The sequence below is a fragment of the Nilaparvata lugens genome, chromosome 9 (assembly GCF_014356525.2).
Source record: "Nilaparvata lugens isolate BPH chromosome 9, ASM1435652v1, whole genome shotgun sequence".
Taxonomy (NCBI): Eukaryota; Metazoa; Arthropoda; class Insecta; order Hemiptera; family Delphacidae; genus Nilaparvata; species Nilaparvata lugens.
In genome coordinates, this window is record NC_052512.1 from 28,302,451 (window position 1) to 28,328,740 (window position 26,290).

Genomic DNA, 26,290 nt, shown 5'->3' on the forward strand with positions numbered 1-26,290 from the left:
CCAATGAATTTTCCATTACAGAGGTCGTTCACATATACCAAAAAAGAATAGAACCCAGAACAGAGCCTTGTGGACTCCACAAGATAAAAACAAAGGCTCACTTATTTTATCAGCTATTCTAACCCTCTGACTCCTGTTTGATAAGTAACTCTGGAACCATTTATGTGTGACACCTCTCACTCCTGATAACCACAACTTATTCAGAATTATCTCGTGAGAAACACAGTCAAATGCCTTACAAATGTCTATAAATAATTCAGCAACACCATTGCTAGTGTTAGTTCCCTCATGTAATGCATTGCAAACCGCCAAAAGCGCGTCTTCAGTGCTCTTACCTTCCAAAAAGCCATATTGGTTAGAACTAAAATAAGAAGTGAACTTATAATACAAAATCGGACTGCTTTTGTAAATTTTTTCAATGAGTTTAGCAAAAATAGGCAATAAAGATATTGGCCTATAATTACCCATTTGTTTGCTATCTCCCCTCTTAAATATCGGGACGACCACTGCCTGTTTTAATTGTTCAGGGACAAAACCCAACTCAAAACTAAGATTTATTATATATGCTAAAACGGGAGCTATTAATACGCTGATCAATTTTATTGCTTTCACCAAAATTCCATCAATTCCAGACGACTTACAATCATCAAAACTTTTCAGAACTCTAACTATTTCATCTGTACAAACAGGGTTTAAAAAAAAAGAATTTAAATATTTCCCTTCTGGAAACCAATTTTTATATTCATTTTGTTCTGTTATACAGTTATCAGAATTATTTTTCAATTTTTCTACTATATTCACAAAATAATTATTAAATTTATCAGCAACTATACAAGGATCTGATACAACATTATTTTCTTCGGCTAGAACAATATCTTTATTTTTATTTTTCTGGCAACCGGTTAAATCATTTATTAACTTCCATTGTGCAGCTGTGTCCTTTGCTTTATTCTCAAATAAAGAACAATAGTAAGAATTTTCCGTAAACTTTAAATCTGCAGCCAGACTTGATTTGTAAGCTTTATAGTAACTAAGAAGGTCATTATTATTTGGATGCTTCATTGTCTTTTTATATAGTTGATTTCGTTTAGTTATGCGTCGATACAAATTATATGTTATCCACGGTTGTAGTGGTTTATAACTGCGTTTTTTGGGAGCCTCTACCTTTGATCTTCCTGCAGCCGTTATTAATTTGTTGAGAAATAATTGATAAGCAACATCCACATCATTAGTATCATACACATCAATCCAATCAATACATTTCACATGTTCATAAAAAATTTCATAGCTAAATTTAGAAATAGAATTGACTAGGCTAGAAGAGTTTTGGGAGCTAGGATTTATTATGTCACCTATATCCAGGAGACAGTAAATTAGGTAATGGTCGGTCACATCAATCTTAACGATACCAGCAGAACATGTCATGTTATCTCGAGTTCTATAGAAAACGTGATCAATTGATGAGGAGCTCATTCTATTAACTCTGGTTGGTGCATTTATCAGCTGTTCAAGACCAAAACTAGCCATAAGTGTTAGATATTCATAATTTTCACGAGTAGTAACTAGTTGGCTGCATTGTCCATTGTCAGAAAGGTACATACCGGTATCACAAGTCAATGGAAGTTAAAATGGAAGATGGGAAGAATATGTAATTCCTGGGTATTTATCGTACATCGCATATTTCCTGGACCATCTATTGACAATCAACAACTATGAAAACATTGAATTCATCTTTGAAACACTGATTTATCCTATCTATTTTTTTAATCCAACACTTCACTGTTAGATATTACTACCAATTGATTGAGAAGGATATGTTTTGGGAATAATGAATGCTGCATGACTAAGCACATAGGAAGTCCGTATTTACATGAAAATGAAAATATTGATTGTCAGATAAATTTCATGATTCACCAAATAAAGTAAAGTGTGACATGAGATACATTGACTTTTTGGCGGTACGGAGTTCGCCAGGTAAGCTAGTCTATATATATAAAAGCGAAATGGCACTCACTGACTGACTGACTGACTGACTCACTCACTCACTCACTCACTCACTCGCAGAACTAAAAATCTACGGGACCAAAAACGTTCAAATTTGGTAGGTATGTTCAGTTGGCCCTTTAGAGGCGAACTAAGAAATCTTTTGGCGATATTCTAACTCTGAGGGTGATTTTTAAGGGCTCAAAGTTCTTCTAGCATGTATATTCTTCTTATTCCAATATCTTAAAATTATAATTGAAATGTCCATACTACATGTTAATATAGAACTATAATCTAGAGAGTACCTCTTCGAAACAGTTGTTCTGGTAACTAAATTAAAAATTTTGTCAGGTTGGCATTAAGTTGAGTTGACTTTGTTAGGTTGGCACCAAGTTGAAGATTAAAATGCATTTATCCAGGACCTCCTAAATAACAATTTATCCAGTTAGCCAGAATTAGCGTTTTCTCAGCTTTTCTGCGTTTCCTCAGCTTTTTCAATAATATTGATGGAAATATATTTGAAAAAATTCAGTACACAGGTTTAGCTGAGGTGGAAGAATTTTGTTCGCCAAAATTAATTTGTGAATTGAATTGTAAATAAAGCTTTATTATTAATAGTCAACGCTGAAAAAAGACAGGCTCAATCACCAGGAATACTATAAATTCTATGAAGGACCAGTAAACCATTAATTTTGAGTAGTTTAATCACTTACATTATGGACACTGGATACATTATGGACAATCAATACGTATGAAATTTATTAGCTACAAAATAAAAAACTTTGATTGAAGTGACCCCGACTAACTACAATATGAATAACCATTTAGATCGAATATAATAAATTACTCACATCTCTCATCCACTCGTACTTTTTGTTCAAAAATATTAACACAAAAATATGAGTTATATTGAATGAATTCACGGCTAGTACCTACTCAAGTTTGTCTTTTTCTGGCCGTGCTACAAATAAATGTAGGTTTGTGTTTGACATCTTGTTTTTGTGATCTTATTGTCTATTAAGAAATTTGTCAATGTGATTGTTGTTTGCAATAAAATTTGAATTAAAAAAATAATCATCAACAAACTCCTAACCAAAGAAAATCTCTGTGCTCTGTTCTAATCGGAATGTATGAGACTCCATATACAGCTGATAGAAGATCCGTTCTTAGTGCGCATCTAGCATGTTTGAAGAATATTTGTGCAGAGTTTTAAGTCTGTAGGCCAATTAGTTTGAGCTGTAGTGTGATTTTACATGAAAATTTTCAAGAAATGCCCTCTCCTGGACCCCTCTCTGCTCCTGGTCGGAATTTTTCTGCATAGATCTATTTTTTTCGTAGCTGAACAAAAACGTTTCTCATGACTTTGCTGTGCAATGAGCGGTTAAAAAGTTCAAAATTTTCGGGGGGCCCAAGCACCCTCAGGGGGGCAAATTCCTGAAAATCCTTTCCTAGTGGATGTTTTGAGGCTATCATAAACAATTGTGCAAAATTTTAAGTTTATAGGCTCTATAGTTTGGGCTGTGGTGTGATTTCAGTCTGTAGGGGCTTAGCCTTTTATATAGAGATTATTATATAGGCCAAAATTACTCATGAAAGAAAGGAGATTGATCAGTTAATTTTTTGGAAAATGTTGTCATTAGGAAAATCTATTTGGAGATTGCAATGTCCAATTTGCACCCTGAGGGACACTACCAGTGTTCATTTATCTGCTGCGGTGTGATTCATGTCGATCTGTCAGCACTGTTTGAATTGGAAACATAGCTGTTAAACACAGGCCATGCTGACATGTTAAAAACAATTCATAATCTGTTACAGAATCAACTTTCAACTGTCAGTATTGATTTTATGGGGACCCCATTGTGTTAATCACAGGAAATTCTGACAGTTTTGGGTACAAAGTTGGCTACTGGCAAATTGATTCACAAACTGAAGAAAAGTTTTCAACTGAACTAAATTTGTGAACTTCTCTTCAGGCATTGAAGGGAAGCTTTGGTGTTATTTATATGGGTTGCTGACAGTTTGAAGTGAACCTCACGATATAGAACTGCTCGTCCCAAATCGAATCCATCAAAAACGTGTTTACGAAAACTAATTAATTGACTATAGTAAGTGTCACTTCATACTGTCAGCAAAAGTTAAGTGGCAAACGTTGATAGCTGCATTCATAAGTTATGTATGAACATAATCGCACTGTTACATATACATTACTAGCAGGCAACCCGTGCTTCGCAAAGGTCTATTTTAAAACTTGACAAACTGAAAACTTGACGTAATGAAATCGAGTAGAATTGAAAATAGGCCTATATAAGGATCCTTGGTTGATTAAGAATTTATATGCAACATTTCAAGTGAATCAGTCCAGTGATGATGCGTCAAACATAATTTTCCTATCCTTTACACGAGAAGATGATGGATAGATGGATTATATATCAGTATCTTTGAATTAGAATAACTTTTGAAAGGTTTGAGATACCGATGTGCGGTTTTCACCATCTTTCACCATATTTTCTCTTAAAATCCTGTATCGAAATCATGTATTATATGACAACCTTCCAATTTAAAAAAAAAATGAAGTTGGATTCAAAATGGCGGTTCAAAAATGGTGGACGAAATTTGGGTGCGACGGAAAACCTGTTTTAATTATTCGTATAGGTTTCCCAATCATACCTATCTTCTAATTCCCCTTTTAAAAGAAATGTTCAGCTGCTTCCATACAAAAACTGGAAGCATGACAAATTGAAGACTTGACAAACTGAAAACTTGATGTAATCAAATCTTGAAGAATAGAAAATAAGCCTATAACCATCCTCGGTTATATGCAAAATTTCAAGTTTTGATCAACAATATCTTCCGAATGTTATCATTTAGATGTATAATTCAAAATCCCTCTAGGCGTAGTTTTGTGGTCTACAATCTGAAATCAGGTAGAGCGCTCTATCTCATATAGATTTCCAGGTACGCTTGACAACAATGCTCCTTGTATTGTGAAAAACACCTGATTTTCAGCTTCAACCATCAACACCAACTACATTGCCCTCACATTGATATTCCGCACAATGATGACATTAAGTTCCATGAGATTCACCCGTTAGATGCAATTAATTTCAAGTATTTCCTAGTGGAGAGGCGCGCTTAAGGACACCTCATGGATCAAAATTAAACACTAATAACTTTTGACACAATGTTCAGATTTCATCGTACACACTTCAGTCTTCTCGGCTCGTCAAAACTGGAAAACGAATCGGAAATGAGAGGTTTTTGGGTCCCTATTTGTATCTAGCACAAGGGCAATTTTCCATGAAACACTTGGTTCTGGATTTCTCTAATGTATCCAACCAATATATTAAAAAATCATAACTACAATATAAAATGCAAGCACCAATGTATATAGTGACTGGCATTTGAATGAACAAATTCAAAAATCCAATCAACTTCAACAAATAAAGCTCTCAAATGCTGTTTTCGATTCAAAAATTTTCCGTGTTGGGGTGGAGGTGTTGGAGGGGGCTGGACGACCATCCCAATCGCCCCCCCCCCTCCAGGGCAGGGTCCTGAATCCACGCCTGTATGTTTTTGGCTTTGAAGCATCTTAATTTATAAATCCAATTTGTGAAAATAATTGAGGACTGAAAGTTTTGTGAAGTGAACAATTACAAGATTTAACCTATTTCGGACTATGTGTAACCTTATCTGAATTTTGGAGGGAAAGGCACCTTGCTACCTAATTTTTTCATTCCCTATCATTTTAAATGAAAATGTACTTATTGTATGAATCAATAAAAAGAAAGAAAAACAAATATGAAAAGGTACCCACTGGATGATACAGTAATTATTCTATTCCAATAATCGTAGTGAAGGAAAGTGAATAGATTGTTCCATGTGTATTCTCTCAAACTTTTAGAGCAATGTCACTATAAAGAGGGAGTTGATTTAACTGAATTTTGATATTGGTCTGATTTTGTAATTAATCATAATATTTGGTGATAGTTGAATGAATAAATTGACACCTTTCACATTTCAACTCTCCCGAGTGCTGGAATGTATTTTATTTATTTTATCAATGTAATTTATTAGTTTGGTTGAACAACAAATGGGGAGAAAATTATTTGAAAATATTCGAAAAGGTTTGAAGACTAGCACATTTTTAGTATTTTCTTAGGCTAGCATGAGAGCAGCTTATTAAGAGCATAGCAAAAATACTGATAGGAGTTATTATATTTGAAAAAAATATTTCTTCAAGCTTACAATAATTTTATATGTCTAGTGATATTTCAAGTAAGAATTATTGGCAAGTATACACGTGCCTTGAAGATTGTTTTTCAGTTTTGAATGTAGGTCAACAACTTACGTCAACAGCTCACGTCTCTTATTATTAATATTCAAATTTATTCTGAACCAAGGTGCAAGGTTATTTGCAATACAACGACTCTAAGATACTTCAGCATATAATAGATACAGCAAAGACAAACATTATTATTGAGTTAAAATTTGAAAACTTAATAATATTGCGAGAACTGCCCGAAGCTAATCGTGTCCAAAATACAGTATAATCATAAAAGGGGTACGGTAAACATTATAATGACAGTGGAGAAAATATAGGAGAATAGCGTGCCACTGTCTTCTATAGACATAGAGGATAGCTGATACCGTTATATCTTATGCTATATGAATAACTGTTCATTCTTGTTTGAAAAAATCAATCATACCGTAAAACGGGGTGAATAGGGACAAAAACTGGGAAAATTGAAAATTTTTCAATACATCCTTTCGTATTAAATTTGAATAGCTCTACCTAATTTTTATCCTGATAGAGGGGATTTTTCTGTACACATTAATATAAAAATCATCTATCCAACTTGATTTCTATGCTGTCGGCAGCTGTGCTTCTTGTTGCTTCCTTGAACAGATAGAAACGTAACCTGAAAAGTTTTGTCTGGACATTTAGTAATATTACATCAAATATGTAAACTTTAACTGGAATTTAATTTATTCTAGATTTTTTTTCCAATCTTGACCATTTGGATGTTGAGGTGGGGTGAATAGGGACACTGCCTAAAACTGGTGTTTGCTGGTTTTATAGAAGTTTAAAGACTTATCTTGAAGTAGTCAACGTTGTTGAGGAGGAGAAGGAAATTGGGTGCGAGTTAAATTCCAATATGACACAGGGGTGAAAGTATTTATTGGGAAGGTTGAAGAAAAAGTTTCAGGTGATAAGTTCATGGGATCATTCCTTCGACAAAAAATTCTGTGAAAATGCAAAAAGTTTATATTTTTCCAGATGTCTGCGAATTCAATAAGGAGCAAGTTTTGAAAATTCTGAAAGACCCCTCTAGTAAGAGAGGAAGATATTTTTTCAATGATGAGCTGATATTATAATATTGAACTTTGTAGCTTCTAATGACTTAATCATGGATTTCATTTTTTATCGAATATTTTTTAACTTCAAATTGAAAGTATTGAAAGTACTTATTGCCAAAATCAAAAGTACATACAAGCAGCAATATCTGTAACCTAGAATTGAATCATAAAAAACTTAGTACAATATGTGTGTTTATAAATCATTAATCCTAACTCATCAATTTGGCAGACACTAGCATAAGATAAACTTGTTCGCCAGTGCCGGTTGCATCAAACAAAATAGGTAACCAAAAATAAATACAAAAGACAGCAAGAGCACTGTCTTCAACTAACAGCATACCAAAACAATAAATCCCAAATCATCAATCCATATTGTAGGTACTTAACAAAATTAAATAAACTCTAATTTGAAAATCAATTATCCTTTACCCAGTTGTTAACCAGAATTTTCTTTTTCTTGTTATTTAGATTATATCTGTTAAACACAAACTCCCCCGGTACTATATTAATTAATCTTGTGCTGATATAAATCAATTGCCTTCGAACTATTTTCAAGTTAGCCGGATAGGTCCAAACCTATTTAAGGTTCCAGGACGAAAGGCATAAGGATTATCCTGAACAACAAAAGAACCTTCATATTTATTCTCACAGTTTTTACTTCTAATTCCTTAAAAATCAGCTCTGTGCTGTAAATTCTTGGCTTCATTAAAAGCGTTTTTATAATTAGTTTTTGCGCTACAAAAATTTGTTTCAGATGTGAATCTAATGCACCTCCCCATATGGTTATCCCATAGCTCAGAATTGACTCAACAAACGCATAATAAACAGTCTATATATAATTCATATCAAGTATCCTTCTTAATGGTAAAATTTATAAGAGATATATTTTAGTTTTTTACTAATAAAATCTATATGACTATCCCACCTAAAGCAATCATCAATCATCACACCCAAGTATTTGACACTTTGTTCTCTTTTTATGGGCACACAATTACAGTTATCTTCATTCCCATAATAGTTACAGTTCGAATGTATTCTAAGACTGTGATTCCCATCTGGTTTGCCAATACTATTTGCGGAGAATGTCAAGTACTTGGTTTTGCCTACATTTAAACTTAAGGTATTTACATCCATCCATTTTTTAACGATAGCCATATCCTTCTCTGTTTCTTCAAAAGTGCGGTACCAACTATTCCCTGAGAATATCACAGCAGTGTCATCGGCGAATGACACAATCTTATCGTTACGTAATTTTAACTTCAGCAGATCATTTACATACAAAATTAAGAATAACGGCGATAACACCGTACCCTGAGGCAGACCAAAAGATGTCAATTTTTCAGTGTTACCTTGATATACCTGATATCCATCCTGTAAATAGCTCCTAATAAGACATAGTGGTAGTCTTCTCATTCCATACCTGCCAAGTTTCGAAAATAAATTTTCGTGAGGGACCGTATCAAACGCCTTGGATAAATCCAAAAAAATTGTGAGTGTTTTCCTATTTTCATTCAAGCTTTAGAATATTTCTCTTGTAAAATATATTAATGCATCTTCGGTGCTTCTATCAGACTGGAAACCATATTGATTTTTGTCTATTATGTTATTTTTAAAAATAAATTTTATGAGCTGGTCCTTTATTATTCTCTCAAATATTTTTGTTATATTAGAGAGCAGACTTATAGGTAGATGATTTATTGGGTTGCAAGGATCACCGTGTTTTAGAATAGGCTTGATTATAGCTACTTTAAGTGTGTTTGGGAATTTCCCTGTTTCAAAGCATTTGTTTATGATAACCGATAATGGATCCGCAATCAAATGAGCTATCTCTTTAAGAGTCGAGCTATTTATCTTATCATTTCCTGGGCAAGAGTTATTTTTCAATGTCTTTATTATCTTAATAACGTCAGTTGGAACAACTGGGTGGAAGTACAAAGAGTCCAAACAGTTGTTTTCATCATCTAGAAACTCAAGCTCTCTATTATCACTGTTTTTCGGTATTTGTTGAGCATGACTTTTACCCACATTTACGAAATATTTGTTCAAAACTTCTGCACTGATATCAATGTTATCATTCTTTTCCTTTCTATTATTAATTGCGTCGTTTATATATTGCCGAAGCTTCCGTTTATTTCCCTTATTTTGATCTATTTTTATTTTGTAATAGTTTGCTTTGGCTGAAGTAATGTTGTTATTTTATATATTTCTATAGGTTTTATATTTATTTTTTAGTTGAATATTAAAGGGTTCCTTCATCATTTTTCTATGCATTTTATCCCTTATTTTGATAGATTTCATTAGACAAATAGTTATCCAGGGTTTCAATGGTTTATCCCTATGTGATACAGTTAAAGTACGTGTTGAGTCTTCATTATTCATCTGAAATTTAGCAATGAAATTCTCCATCATCAAGTCTACATTATTATTATCCACTACATCCCAAACTTCGCCTGCTAACTTTTCCCTTAATATTTCATAGTTTATAATTTTTTTTTCGCCACACTTGGATGTAATGAGCTGGTTTACGTGCGTCATATGGAGGCCGAAAGTGATTGTTTTCCGACCAGGCCGGTAAAACTTTACGGCCCTAGGGCTGTAAAATGACCTTGGATAACAGCTGATCGTGTCCGATCTCACAAATCATAGAGAGATAATCTCATAACGACTGTAATAATCTATATAATTATGTATCGTGAATCGCGGTATTATGTCTATAATATATTTCATAAATTACTGTTTCATAATTTAATATTTATAAATAGCCTCAACATATATAATGTTGGCTGCATTGTCCATTGTCAGAAAGGTGAGTATCGCTAGTATTTAAAAGTGAAGAATCGAATTTGAAATCAAATACAATACAATAACTGTATCAATATTTAAAAGTGAGGTAGATTAATAATTGTTTCTTTTTTATTATCGAATTCCACTTCTTAATGCAATACAATCAACAATAATAATAAGAAAATACAGCAGAGATCTGAAGTTTAAGGTAAGCCTACTGGTGAAACTCAGCCTTGACTGAAAAATTCCTAGTAATTCTTCCGTAATTCATTATTAAAACTTTTAGATAATTTTTCTTCAATATTAAACCATATAGAGGAAACATTAGGCCCACTCAAGATTGAATCTTCGAATGTTTTCTCTATGATTTGACTATTTTCAAAGCAATATTTTGTTGTGAAAATGCCGGCAAACCGGCTTCAAATTTGCCACTATACACTATATTATAGTAGCCTACATACATTACCTGACTTAATTCAGAGTGGAAATTTTATTGTGAGACTGATAATAATATTAATTTTAATAATATAAGTCATGAGCCAAAGTCTGTTGTACGCTTTTTAGGAGTGAAGCAAACTTTTTTAGAAGTCTAGTTTACAGTTCAGTATTACGTGTATGCTAAGTGTTATCAGTCAGGCCCCTACATTCAACAATATGCAATGGCCAAGAGAGTAAAGGCGTAATACATCAGAACTCAAAGCTCTGAGTGATCATGATCATCTAGGTTCGAATCTCAGTCAATGATATTTTTTTTGTCAATGAATTTCGACTTTTATTAGCTATTTTTTATATTAGTTACCATTATTTAAATTTCAATCAATTTTTTAGATATATTTTGAGACAAAACTGTGAAATATGCAATTATATTAATTTTTTCATCACATTATTTCAAAATAGTAATGAAAATTCTATTCATCCATCTATCCATTGCACCGGGCGCAAAGCTATAAAAATTCAAACAATTATTTGAAATATTAATAGTATAAAAATATGGTCACTATTGTAAATTATTAAAGAGTAATATTGAAATTAATTGACAGTAAAAGTTGTCATAACCAAGATTCAAACTATCAAAATAGGCTGTTTGAATTTTATTTATTTTTCAATTTCTTATATACTGGGAAGTTTTTTTTTTGGTGTGGCGAAAAATAGCGTTCGCAACACAGGCAAAAATGTTTTTCCGGCTCTCGAACGCTTCAAGTTCTCGACTTCGTCTCGAACTTGAAAACCGCGATCTCGAGCCGGAAAACGTACGTTTTCGACCCTAGGTGCGAAATATACTATTACCTGTAACTGAACTATCAAAAATCGGCGAAAACTATAACATTCCAGCAACCTGCATTGCAGCATTGGTGAACAAGTTGTACAACAGAGAGAGATTGATTGATTGATTAGCTGTCTTTAGCAGAGAGAGAGAGAGAGATAGAATAGCTGCCTTTATTTTCACCTAGGAGGGCGGAGTTAGGGCGCAGCCGGCCCTCTCTTACACTCAAACCTCCCATACAACGCTAATACTAGATTAAACAAATCAAATTCAGGAAAATAACATATACAATATTACAAACAAGGTAAATAAATATTATTGAAATACAAAAAAAAGAATAAGAAGAAGAATAAGAAGGAAAAGAAGAAGAAGAAGAAGAAGAAGAAGAAGAAAGAGAAATAATAAATATTGAATTGTTTCGAGAAAAAGAAAAAATAATGAAAAACTGGCCAATAAACCATGTGCTAGGTCCAGCCACCCACACCACCCTGATCCACCTGAAAACAGCCGCGCCAAACCGACGAGGTTCCTCTTTTCGCCTCAGCTCAACAGGCAATGTGTTCCACAATCCACAAGCCGTCACAAGAAAGGACTTGTTGAACATGACTGTCCTATGAATTGGGACAGCCAGTAAATGGGAACCATGCCGGGTACCACTCCGACCAATGAGAGAGAGAAAGAAAGAGATTGATTGATTGAGTACTTTATTGATGTAGATTACAATTTATACTGGCTTATACACTTATATACAATAGCTTACAATACAGCAAAATTATAGATGAATTTACAAAATATAAATTAAGAAAATAATTATTGAGCTGTATATGATATGAAAAAAAGCAATTTGTAATAACTATAGATAGAATAGATAATAATGTTATGCATCTACATAAATTGGTGGAGCTTTGGACATATCAATGTCCATTCTTTGGAAAGAATATTCGAAGTAACCTTCTCACTAACTCTATCAAGAGAGAGGGAGTGAGAGAGAGAGAGGAGAGAGAGAGAGAGTGATTGTGTGTGAGTGAGAGAGAGAGAGAGAGTGAGAGTGATTGTGTGTGAGTGATAGAGAGAGAGTGTGTGTGTGTGTGTGAGTGATAGAGAGAGAGAGAGAGAGAGAGTGATAGAGAGAGAGAGATAAGATAACATAAGATAAGATTTGAAAGATTCAAGAAGAGTGTTCTTAGCAAAAGTTTAAGAAAATTAAACTGTTCTCTTGATAACTAAGAAAAAAAAACATCAAAGCTAAGTTTCATATCTTCTTAACAGTAGTCTCTTTAAGTAGGAGAGAGAGAGTGAGAGAGATTGATTGATTGAGTACTTTATTTATGTAGATTACAATATATACTGGCTTATACACTTATATACAATAGCTTACAATACAGAAAAATTATAGATGAATTTACAAAATATAAATTAAGAAAATAATTATTGAACTGTATATGATATGAAAAAGCAATTTGTAATATAATAACTATAGATAATAATCATATTGTTATGCATCTACATAAATTGGCGGAGCTTTGGACATATCAATGTCCATTCTTTGGAAAGAATATTCGAAGTATCCTTCCCACTAACTCTATCAAGAGAGAGGAAGAGAGAGAGAGAGAAAGAGAGACAAGGGATAGATAGATAGATTTTATTTTTCAATTTTTACTAGGCTTGTCACCTATGGGTGACATGGTTACAATAATAATTACAAATTTTCAGATTGTCAGATACATTTCATGATTCACCAAATAAAGTAAAGTGTGACATGAGATACATTGAATTTTTGGCGGTACGAAGTTCGCCAGGTAAGCTAGTTGTAAATAAAGCTTTATTATTAATAGTCAACGCTGAAAAAAAACAGGCTCAATCACCAGGAATACTATAAATTCTATGAAGGACCAGTAAGCCATTAATCTTGAGTACTGTAGTTCAATCACTTCCATTATGGACACTGAATACATTATGGACAATCAATACGTATGAAATTTATTAGCTACAAAATAATAAACTTTGATTGAAGTGACCTCGACTACTACAATATGAATAGCCATTTAGATCAAATATAAGAAATTACTAATATCTCTCATCAACTCGTACTTTTTGTTCACAAAATATAAACACAAAAATATAAGTTATATTGAATGAACTCACAGCTAATAGTACTCAAGTTTGTGTTTTTCTGGCTGTGCTACAAATGTAGGTTTATGTTTGACATCTTGTTTTTGTAATCTTGTTGTCTATTAAGAAATATTCCAATGTTTTTTTTGTTTGCAATAAAATTTAAATTTGAAAAAAGAATTATCAACAAACTCCTAACCAAAGAAAATCTCTGTGCTCAGTTCTAATCGGAATGTATGAGTCTCCATATACAGCTGATAGAAGGCCAAGCATATAAGAATACAACAATGGAACAAACACGTGGCAATAATCCACAGAAAATTGAATTCGATCAGCTGATTGATAAAATTATTTTAAGCTTTTCAATGATTACAATATATGTTAGAATATCATGTGTCAATTATATCAGTTCCATATGACATCCACATTACCATGTTCATAACCTTACTAAATAGGATCCTTTTTCATTCTTTGAAACTCTTAGAGGCAAACCTTATTAAATAGGATCCTTACTAAATAACCTTACTAATAACCTTACTAAATAGGATCCTTCTTCATTCTTTGAAACTCTTAGAGGCAAAATATCTCAAAATCCGTTCTTACTGTGCGTCTAGCGTGTTTGAAGAATATTTGTGCAGAGTTTTAAGTCTGTCGGCCAATTAGTTTGAGCTTTAGTGTGATTTTACATGGAAATTTTCGAAAAATGCCCTCTCCTGGACCCCTCTCTGCTCCTGTTCGGATTTTTTCTGCATATCTGATTTTTTTTTCGTAGCTGAACAAAAAAGTACCTCATGACTTTGCTGTGCAATGAGCGGTTAAAAAGTACAAAATTTTTTGGGGGCCCCAGCTCCCTCAGGGGGGCAAATTTCTGAAAATCCTTTCTTAGTGGATGTTTTGAGGCTATCATAAACAATTGTGCAAAATTTCAAGTTTGTAGGCTCGGTAGTTTGGGCTGTGGTGTGATTTCAGTCTGTCGGGGCTTAGCCTTTTATAGATATAGAGATGAAGAACTGGTCCCAGAACACTGCCTTGAGGAACTCTTGCTTTAATTTCCTTCAAATCAGAATATGAACTTCCATGCCTGACCCTGAAGTATCTGTCAGTGAGATAGGATTGTAATATATCTGTATATTGCCTTGGTAGCACTTTTTTGAGCTTGAAAATAGGTCCTTCATGCCATACTTTATCAAAAGCTTGCCCTATATCAAGGAAAGCTTCTGAACAAACTTTTTCCTCTTCTAAGCACTTCTCTATCACATCTATAATCCGATGCACTTGATCTATTGTTAAGTGTTCCACTCTGAAGCCAAATTGGTGATTTGGAATTATGTGCTGTCTCTCAAATATTAGTTTTAGCCTACTTAGTGAAATCCTTTCGAACAACTTGGATAGGACCGGTAACAATGATATTGGCCTATATGATGATACTTCATGTGGCTCTTTACCTGGCTTCAGTAGCATTATAACCTCTGCTACTTTCCATATTCCTGGTACAGATTCTAGTCTGAAAAAAGCATTCAAAATGTTTGTTAATTTCACTATTGCTTTCCTTGGTAGGTGTTTGAGGACTGAGCCGGTTATCATGTCGAATCCAGGGTTTTTTTTTGTTATTCAGATTTCTTATTTCTCTTCCCACTTCTTCTACTGTGACACACATTATTTCTTGATTCGGCTGTAAGATATTCTCATCCGCTTCTAAAGTTTCCTCTTCACCTGAGTTGATTGGCTGGAAAACGTTTACAAGATGATCTGCAAATGTCTGTGCCTTTCCATCACTACTTCTTGCACATTGTCTGTCCTGCTTTCTGAGAAGAGGAGATTGTTGAATGGTTCGTTCCATTTTTTTAGCTGCCTTCCAGAGTGAGTAGTCTGTACTGGATTCTGCTGTCAAGTTTCTCAAGTAACTATTAATTAATTCATCCTTGATACATTGAATCTCTCTCCTTAGTTCTTGAGTTAGATTGTTCAAAACTCTTTTGTCTTGGGGGTAACGTGATTGCTGCCTTCTCCTTCCAGCTCTTTGTTTTTCAACAATCAATTCTCTGATTTCCACAGGGTAATTATCTCCAGTGGTTCTTCTTCTGATTTGTAAGTCATAAACTTCCCCAACTCCCGATCAATATGTTCTTCGTTCCTTAATGGTGAGTTCAATTCTATTCTTTTCTCCAGCATCTGTTGGAAGCCATCCCAATCAGTGCGGCTATTTGCTAACGCTGGACAAGTATTTTCTTTCCATAGAATTGAATCACTTAGAGTCATAATGATGGGTGAGTGGTCGGAACTAAGGTCGAAACTATCCACTAAATGCAAATAATTAACTGATATATTTTTTGTCAGAAATAAATCTATGAGATCTGAGATTTTCCTCGTATCGATGGGCCAGTAGGTTGGTTTATCAGTTGAAAGAGCTTCGCACCTCATCTCTTTCATTGCTTCGGAAAGCTGGCTTCCCTTGTGAGTTGTTAAGCGCGATCCCCAATGCACGTGCTTTGCATTGGAATCACCACCAAGAACCAATTTAGATTGTAGTGAGGTGATTATTTGCTCTTGTCTATCCAGTTTTGCCAAGATTAGCTGCAAAATATTATTGGTGCCTTCTTCTACTTCACTTTTTGGCTCTTCCAATTTCGATCTTTTTTCTTTTGAGACAATCTGAGCGAAAGTCAATTTTTCAACTGCAGTACCATTGTTTAGATTGTGAGCTTCTGTATTTTCCGTGATTTCTGGTGGGATATTTTGAATGATTCTCTTTCGTGAATCTGCAATAGTTTTTGTTTAAGTAGAATTCCTGATTTTTTGCAATTCGATTGCAACAGTGCAACCTCGATAGCTGTCTGGATGTGCTTCACCGCAATGAATACATTTTGGTAAAGCGTCGTTGGGTTTCAAACATTCCTTTGTTTGGTGTTCACCTGCACACTTAACACACCTAGGCTCTTTTTTACAATATTTTTGAGTGTGGCCATATGCTTGGCAACGTTTGCATTGCAGTATCAGATTGGCCTTCTTCAATGCTTCAACTTCCACTCCACAGCCAAGTATATTTTTTAATTCAAAAACTGTTTTTATATCTTCTTCCGCGCTGAATGATACCATGAACATATCTAATGGTTCTCTTGTCTTCTACCTCAGCTTGTTTACAACTTCTAGAACTTTCAATCCTCGTACTTTCAAATCTTCCAGAATCATTCCTGTACTACAAGAGTGATGAAGCTTTTTAATCATCACTCTTATTGGTCTCGACTGTTTATCTCCATATGAGTGCCAGTTGAGCCCATCTTTGATCAATTCTCTGTTAATATTCCGATAAGTTTCTGAATGAACTGCATTGACTTCAAATGTTCCTTTACTCAACAGTTTTATCCTAAATTTGTCAGCTGGTGAGACTTTTTTCAAACTCGTAAGAAGTACATTCAGATTCTTAATACCATCCACAATGATTGGCGGTGGTGGCATTTCTTTCTTCTTCCTCTTCTCCTCCTCACTGATTGGTTATTCCACAGGAGTGATTTTATTATTCAAATTGTGTTGCTTCTTTTTTGCAGACTCATTTTTGAGTTCTGGCAATGGGGTGCTAAGCTTCCTCTTCTTGTTAGCCCGCTTAGTAAGAGTTCTGATCCATTCAGTTTCTTTAGCCAATTCTTCTTCATTTGTCGAGTAGTTCTCGGCTGCTGAGCTGGTAGGCTGTGGGCTATGGATCTTTTTCTCAATATTGAGAAATCTTTTTTCCAAATCCCGCATTTTTCGCAAGAGTTCGGCGTTGCTTCTCTCTAGCTCCTTCCTCTTCTCATCAGATTCCTTCCAGGCGATGAAAAGTACCTGCTCGGTTGAAGATTTGAGTTTATTTGCTTTTATGTATTGATCCGGTGAACACTGGATTTCTGGTGTATTTGCCATGTTGTTGGTGTCCATGCTCTCGTTAGTGGCTTCCTTTTCTTCTTGCTCTGATGCAGAAAAACTTGATGGCTTCACTAAGTTGGACATAGTGCGATTTCGCTACCATACATTTCAAACAGCACTTGTAATCAACACTCACGCACACGGAAACGCGAACGGAGCTATATTACTGCCGCGAAAAGCAGGTCGCTTTGCTTGCATAAAATACCGCGGTTGACGACCGATACTCGATGCAATATTTTTGTTCTACTTTTAATCGCGAACAAACTGCTGACTCACTAGTTCTACACTACACTATTACTACTCCACTATACGTCCCTTCTCTACGAGTTCTTGCGCAATACGCAATACAAACATAACAGAACAAAACAAAACCTATCACATTACTGCTTGATATGACTGACTTCCTTTGTTGTTGGGGTACTTGGAATTGTTTTTCCATCATTTATCTTCTCTTTTTCATCCGAGCTGAATGCTTTCGATTTGACTGATTGCTGTTTTTCAGAGATCACTGCTCGCCCTTTGTTTGTCTGATGACAAAACTTTCACAAGGTTTCATCTTCCTTCCATGATATTTCTCTCTTCTTCTAATAAATGTGTAATCGGAAGTTACTTAAGATCTTTTTGAAGCATAACTTCCATCACTAGATCCATGTTTCCTAGATTTTTCAGAGTTTTCTTCAGTTGTATCACTAGAACTATCCTCATACTTTTTTAATTTTTTAGGTTTTTGATCACTACTTTCATATTAACCTGTTATTGTTAATTTCATTCAAACCATTAGAATTAGTGCCTGGATTTTCACTACTACAACATTTTCATTTATACTTTGACTTTCATTTACTTTGACAATATCAAAGTCTTATTCTTCCAATTTTCATTTATCTTATTTCCCTAATCAACATTCAACTTTACTTCCTCTCTTTCTAAATCTTGACGCTTATCGATTATACCATTTTCATCAGTGTATTTCTCATCCGAATTCAACCTATGTTCAGGCCATTCCTCTGTATTTTGAGTATTCATCAATTTATAAATATTCTCCATTCTATAATCTTATCAATTTCACTTTTTCCAATACTAGCCATATTCCTTTTCTATCTCTTTCTCAATTCATATCTTGACTTCAATCTATTCCTACATCTTTCTCATCTCTCCTCATTCTTAGTACATTATCATTCCATTCTCTCAGTTTTTCCTTGATTCCATAATTTGATTCAATCCCATCTTCCTCTCCAATATTCCTTCTAAGTTCCCTTTTCACCTCATCATCACCCTCCTCCTCCCTCTCTCAACCATTTCCAATGTGCAGATGATTATGGGGTACAGATTTTTAACTTACAACCATTATTACTTTCAAGTTTTTGTTCATCAAATCAAATCAAAAATCAAATCAACTTTTATTCAATGATATCGCTTACATGACAAATTCCATTATACAAATGATATTAAAATAATCAATCAAATAATATATTGTCACAAAGTGAATTTTGTGACGAATGGAGAACCGTCATTCAGTATATAATTCAGCAAATTCCCTCTATCTTAGTAGAAGAATAGGGTTGGCAGTCAGATGTATTTTGCTAAGCTTAGAGTCGAGTGTGTAAATCAGCATCATTGGTGACAACCCTGTGGATTATCAGCAGCGGATTCATCTAAACCAGAAATTTCCAGATCTTGTTTACTAGTTTGAGCGTTCTAGTATCTAGTATTGCAGCAGCAACAACCATATTATCAAAGCGATAAACAACTACCGGGTTGAGTCGGTATCATTCTTCATGAAATTTCTGGTGAGAAGGATTGTTTACCGGCCTAATTTATTATAGTAATTAGCAGCATTGTCATCATGGATACACCCTTAGCATCAGCTTTAGTGGAATCATACCCTGTCACATGGCCCTTGGCGTAATTGTCTCCTGAGACTCCTATTGGTCGGTGATCTCTTTTCCCCCGGCCTACTAATTTTCCATGGACCCTACTCTGCGAGGAGCTTACCTGGGTGAGAGGCAGTAGTTCGATGATCGGGTTTGTGTATGGCCGCATTCCGAGCAGCGCTCCCAATAGTGGTTTTCTAGAGGGATTATATTCTATTCTCTATTCTATTGAATAGAGTATTGTGAGTCGAATTACCGACTGTTTGAAGGTAGATTTCACTGGGGGATTTTCTGTCCTTGTAGATTTTATTTATAGTGCAGTTGTTCGGTAGTGGAGCATGTGAACGGGTCGCAAAACTCCTCTCCTCATGATGTTCCAATACTAGTTTATTAGTAGGGGAATCATTCTATTATAATGTGTTAGAATAGAATATTGTGGAGCGAGTTCCGGACAACTCGGAGATAGATCTTCCTTGGGGATTTTCTTCCTTGTTAGTTATTTCTACCAAACTCATATCACTGGGGGTGAACGAGTTATCCTTTGTTTCGAAACCTGGAGGGGTCTCAAGTTTTTGCTACAAACAGTGGGAAATTGGAATAGTCTCTTGTAGAGGATTATTCTAGAGTTCTTAATTCATAAGACCTTATTCTGTCGCCTCTAGAAACCTAGAATTCCTAGAAACCTGTCTCCTTTTATAGCAAATATTATTTGCTGATTTTCCCTGTGGAAAATTCACGAATTTTCCCGTGATCTCAGTTGCAAATTACAGATCGATTTTGTTGTCCTCAGACTGGCAATTGCTTGGAAAAGCCCATTGAAATTTATTCCTGAGGAGTCTCTGGCTCGATATTTTCCTTGTGGAAAATCCTGGAAAAATCCTTTCCTACCCTGACAACGACAGACTGGTGTCTTTCCGATATCATTCTTTAGACTGGGTCAGTGAAAATCTTTTCTATCCTCTCATAATAGTCAACATACTGACTATTGATTTAAAAGCGTTTTGGACGATTGACAGTGATTTCCATTCCCTTAAGAGCTGTTACAGAGTAGCCCTTAATAACTGTCGTGCAGTTGTTAGACTGGCGCGGGAATCCTGTTTAGCAGTTTCAGAATTGCTGAAGATCCTTTTGCAGCTGCACGATCGCGATTCAGAAATCCTACATCTAAAACCCCATATACTGAACCTCAAATATCCTGTATTGGAAATTAATACCCTGTATTTAGCTAGCAGGTCCAGCCAGCTGAGAGCTAGAGCGCGATTGTCAGATTGCGGATTATTGAACATCTGTTTGCTGTAGAGAATAATAATCTTATTATTGATTCTCTGTACCGTATACCTTATACCCTATACCTCAGACCCTGTATCCTATTTTCTATAGCTTACACCCTATACCATACTCTATTTAACTATATCTTGAATACCACTAACAACTCCATAGATTCATCATACCTTTACCCTATAACTATTACCTTAAACTCCATAGAAAAACCTCTTTCCGGGCTCGCAGATCCAGTCTGCCCGACGTCAGCTCGCAGTTGATTCAGACTGCGTACTACCTTTACAAATATAATTATTTGTAGGGATCTGATAGTCATATCTGTCTCCTTGTATATGGTGATCTTAAAATCTCTTTCAACACCCTCCCTGTATTCCAAAGGCCAAGGGCCGAATCGGCCAGTAACGGCACGGGCAAATACTCTTCCCCTGAAAATAAAAATCTTGCGAAAGAAACAGAGGATAAAGAATCAGGATAGTGGGAGAAGTGTAGGTTCGGTATCTCCACCAGTCAGTACGGTCACTGACCCCGACCCGGCTGTAGCTAGTCCGCGTCGTAGCAATACTTCGCAATTATTAGATAACCTAGGGGGTGGAATAGGGTATCTTAATAACATCAATTTTCAATGATTCTCCATTTTCTCCATTGCAAGGATTTGGCAAGTTATCACTTGTTTTACAATCGCTGGAAAAATTAGTATTTTCACATTCCAATTTATGAGCTTGTGAAGTCCCTTCAAATCTTCTATCACAACAAATTGATTTCATTGCTTCCAAACTCATTAAAGCCTCCTCACTTCTAGTCTCATGAATTTGTAAAATTCCCCTTCCGTTTTTATCATTACAAAGAATCAGATCGAATGCTTGTAAATGTTTAGATTGATCTCGGTATTCAAATTTAGGTTTCGAAAAATTTTCCACCTCACTGACTCCGCATCAAGACCAACTTCTTTATTGTGATTATTGTTACCACAAAGTCTGTTTAGCAGTTTCAGAATTGCTGAAGATCCTTTTGCAGCTGCACGATCGCGATTCAGAAATCCTACATCTAAAACCCCATATACTGAACCTCAAATATCCTGTATTGGAAATTAATACCCTGTATTTAGCTAGCAGGTCCAGCCAGCTGAGAGCTAGAGCGCGATTGTCAGATTGCGGATTATTGAACAAACATCTGTTTGCTGTAGAGAATAATAATCTTATTATTGATTCTCTGTACCGTATACCTTATACCCTATACCTCAGACCCTGTACCCTATTTTCTATAGCTTACACCCTATACCAGACTCTATTTAACTATATCTTGAATACCACTAACAACTCCATAGATTCATCATACCTTTACCCTATAACTATTACCTTAAACTCCATAGAAAAACCTCTTTCCGGCTCGCAGATCCAGTCTGCCCGACGTCAGCTCGCAGTTGATTCAGACTGCGTACTACCTTTACAAATATAATTATTTGTAGGGATCTGATAGTCATATCTGTCTCCTTGTATAGGGTTATCTTAAAATCTCTTCCAACACCCTCCCTGTATTCCAAAGGCCAAGGGCCGAATCGGCCAGTAACGGCACGGGCAAATACTCTTCCCCTGAAAATAAAAATCTTGCGAAAGAAACAGAGGATAAAGAATCAGGATAGTGGGAGAAGTGTAGGTCCGGTATCTCCACCAGTCAGTACGGCCACTGACCCCGACCCGGCTGTAGCTAGTCCGCGTCGTAGCAATACTTCGCAATTATTAGATAACCTAGGGGGTGGAATAGGGTATCTTAATAACATCAATTTTCAATGATTCTCCATTTTCTCCATTGCAAGGATTTGGCAAGTTATCACTTGTTTTACAATCGCTGGAAAAATTAGTATTTTCACATTCCAATTTATGAGCTTGTGAAGTCCCTTCAAATCTTCTATCACAACAAATTGATTTCATTGCTTCCAAACTCATTAAAGCCTCCTCACTTCTAGTCTCATGAATTTGTAAAATTCCCCTTCCGTTTTTATCATTACAAAGAATCAGATCGAATGCTTGTAAATGTTTAGATTGATCTCGGTATTCAAATTTAGGTTTCGAAAAATTTTCCACCTCACTGACTCCGCATCAAGACCAACTTCTTTATTGTGATTATTGTTACCACAAAGTCTGTTTCGGAGTTCGAATCAAATTTGCGTTCTTCTCGTTCTAATCTTTCTCTTTTAATTTCTCGTTCAGTTTTCATACCTTTCAATAAACTTTTAGTAAACTCTTCAGTATAATCCTCTGATTCGATTATCAACTTGCAAAGTTGAACTACTGTAGGGTTAATGAGCAAGACAACTCTTCGGCTACAATTAGTGAATTGCATTTCCTTGTCTTTGCCAATTATGATGACATTTTATGGAATATTTTGTCTTACCTTTCAACTTCAAATCTTTACTTTTGATTTCAATCCTTGTTGAATCTTCTTTTTTTATTCTGGATGAATTCTTCTTCTATTCTGGACAAGTTCTTCTTGAATTGTTCTTCTATCCCGGACGGGCCCCCTATTTGTAGGATATTATTCTATGAATCAATATACTGACATAAATTAATGACTTTTATCGATTTCACACATTCACATTTTACATTTTCTTGATCTATACATTGAGCTTTTCTCGTGAAAACTAACTTTTTAATTTATTTTAAACAACGATATTGCTTTCGATCAATCACATGATTACTCCCATTTGATAACTAGTAGCTCTGTGAACAGTAGACCTCACGCAGTATTCTCATCCACAAGTACCTGATTGAAACTATGGACCTTATATGGGAATACAGCAATAGACTGGCTTCTCCACACATCTGTGTAATCACTTGTCAGCTGATTTATGATGAATAATTCTATAGTCTAATTTTTACTCTAATATTAGAGTATGAAGGAGGCTCCTTTTTCCTTAAATATTATCCTTGAAATGCAAAATTTCCAAGAACCTTGTATATACGTCGACGCGCAATTTAAAAAGGAACATACCTGTCAAATTTCATGAAAATCTATTACCGCGTTTCGCCGTAAATGCGCAACATATAAACATTTAAACATTCAAACATTCAAACATCCAAACATTCAAGCATTCAAACATTAAGAGAAATGCCAGACCGTCGACTTGAATCGTAGACCTCACTTCGCTCGATCAATAACATCATACGTCAGAATAGAATTACCATCACTACAATCTCATATCCTACATTATGTATGTATGCAGAAAACACAGTGCAGGATATAATAGGTTCTAAAAACAATGTGGCAACGTTGTGAGGCTGGAAAAGGATGGAGCCAATCGCTTTGTCCAATGAAAGACAAGGATAGCAAAATAAACGTTAATCAGATAGGTACTGACTTAATTATGTGATTCTCACCATAGACACGTATTGAGGGCTAGAAGCTTTCCATCTATAGTTAGGCTCACGCTATAATCACAGTGAAGGAAGTTAGAAGAACAGCTTTGCCGATTCTCAGCCTTCTCATTGCCTTCTATTAGATGATATCGGTATATCTTTTGTAATATTCGTCTGTTTATTCTTATTTAAAAGTAATCAATTATTTTTCATTTGTTAAAAAAATCTATTTGCCAATGATTAAATGATAAATTTCCATAATTGAGATTGAATTTCCTGTTGATTATATTTTCACTTAAAGCACGTTTTAGCAACTTTGCTGGCAGAGGATAACACTATCTTCTTTGTCGAATGATAGACAAGGATAGCAACACCAATGTTAATCAAATACTGCAATTATAAAGTGGACCTCAGTTCAATTGATAATTATTTAGTTGATGTCTCGCTGTTAATATTTGAAGCTCATTCGCAAATTGTCTTCATATCTAGTGATTTTCTTGAAAGGAATCCAGTTGTTCTTTCCTATCAGTTCAATTTGTGAGTAATATTGTTGTCATTTGTTTTCCCAGTCCAAGATACCTGCAGGATGGATGTCCTCTTCTTTCTACTGATATCTTCAATGATGATATCGAGCGGAGAAGGCGACTCTTTCACGTAAGTAAATTTTTGATATTTTTTTCAAATCTATCAACTGATGAATTTATCAGCTATTTTTTACACCAAATCTTGGTAGACCATGAAATATACTAACAAACGATGCAGTGTTTGCACACAGAATATTTATTGACACACATATGAATTGTATAAATTCAATTTTAGGCCGTTCTAATACGACATAGCCTCAGAATATGCTAATAGGCCTGATTTGGTTACTTGACATTCACAGAGACCTTAGTTGACCAAGAGAAGAATTTTTGAAAGTTTGAAATTTGTTTTCGCCACACTGCACAGGAAGCAGCTGTTTCCCAGTCCCTACGTAGATCTGAAAGACATTGTTTGCAGACGACTCTCGTCTGACGTCAGAACAGGTTTCTTTCCGGCCTAGGCCGAAAAGAGTACCCTTTCCAGCCGCTAACATGGAACTAAGAAAGGTGATCAAGAAACAGCTGATCAAAAACTTTTCATTATTTGTGTTCATCATTCAATAATAAAAACATTTATAATAATATCATCTTATTGTTATTTGAAAGAATAAAAAAGTATGAACTCAACCTCCCACACAATTGAACATCATCTTTTAGGTTATTTAGACAAATCAGAATAAAAAATAGAAATACTTGGACAATTTCCTGATATTCAGATAACCTCAGATTTGCTAGAGCTATCACCTTCCACTCCTGCTTTCGGAAGTGCTTAGTGAACAACTATTCTCATAATTATATATTGTGTATTTTTGTGTGTGGCGAAAAATAGCGTTCGCACCATGGGCAAATATGATTTTCCAACTCTCAATCTTTTCTAGTCCTCGGCCTATGGCCTCGGACTTGAAAACCGATTTCAAGCCGGAAAAATCTCATTTTCTGCTCTAGGTGTGAAATATACTATTTCTCAATCACATATGTGGGTTCTTATCTATACTTCAATAAAGGGAAGAACTGGCTTTTACACGTAGGGGAAAGGAAATTCACGAATGACGAATCATCACGTCTCAATATTACTCGACTGATTAACTTGAGATTTTGCATATTGATTTCTAATTCATCGAAGATGGTTATGGGCCTATTCTCGATTCGTATTTGTTCAATATGTATTGCGAAGGAGACATATTTGGGGAAACCTTCAGTCTCCATTGTGTTGCAGAAATCTCTATGCCCAATCAGCTTGCCAAACTAACTTTCACTTCTTATTGCCTCACACTGTCGGCATTCGACTCTAGCATGATCATTGTAGCACAGCTCAGCCTTGAAACCTCACACAAAGAACAATAAATATTGTCTCCATGGAGGCATTTATCAAATTGAGAATATTATATTGAAATACACTTCAAATACACATAAAATTATTAAACTCTATAAGAACAGACAATGAGAGCTTGATTTTTACCATCAGCGTGTATAATCTGGGAATTATAAAATTTAGAGGATTTAAAACTGGAACTTCGATCCAGCGCAAGTCGGAACATGAGATACAATAGACAAAATATATTGTTTCGAGCGTCATCTATATAATAAGAGAGAGTAGAGGGTTGTGTTTGTTTGTGTGTTCGTTAGTTCGCATCTAAACATGTCAACTTGTGGATTGCATACCGGAAAAACGGGAATGATTTAGATCTCCAAATTTTGCACATAGATTCTAAAATTATGAATCTCGTGCACTTGGAAGCCCAAATTTCGAATTTCCTTCTAGATTTTCCAGAATTATTGTTCAAATTTATTCAATGGTAG

The 26,290-nt window shown here is 35.0% G+C and overlaps 1 protein-coding gene across 1 annotated transcript in view; it reads left to right on the top strand.

Annotated features, from left to right (window-relative positions):
* The window catches only part of LOC111055300, a 151,400-nt gene that overhangs the window by 32,522 nt on the left and 92,588 nt on the right, over nucleotides 1-26,290 (top strand). The window contains exon 2 of the mRNA XM_039435740.1: nucleotides 24,476-24,560. Coding sequence (XP_039291674.1) covers nucleotides 24,493-24,560 — 68 coding nt within the window. The 5' untranslated portion in view covers nucleotides 24,476-24,492. The remainder of the gene's footprint in view (nucleotides 1-24,475; nucleotides 24,561-26,290) is intronic.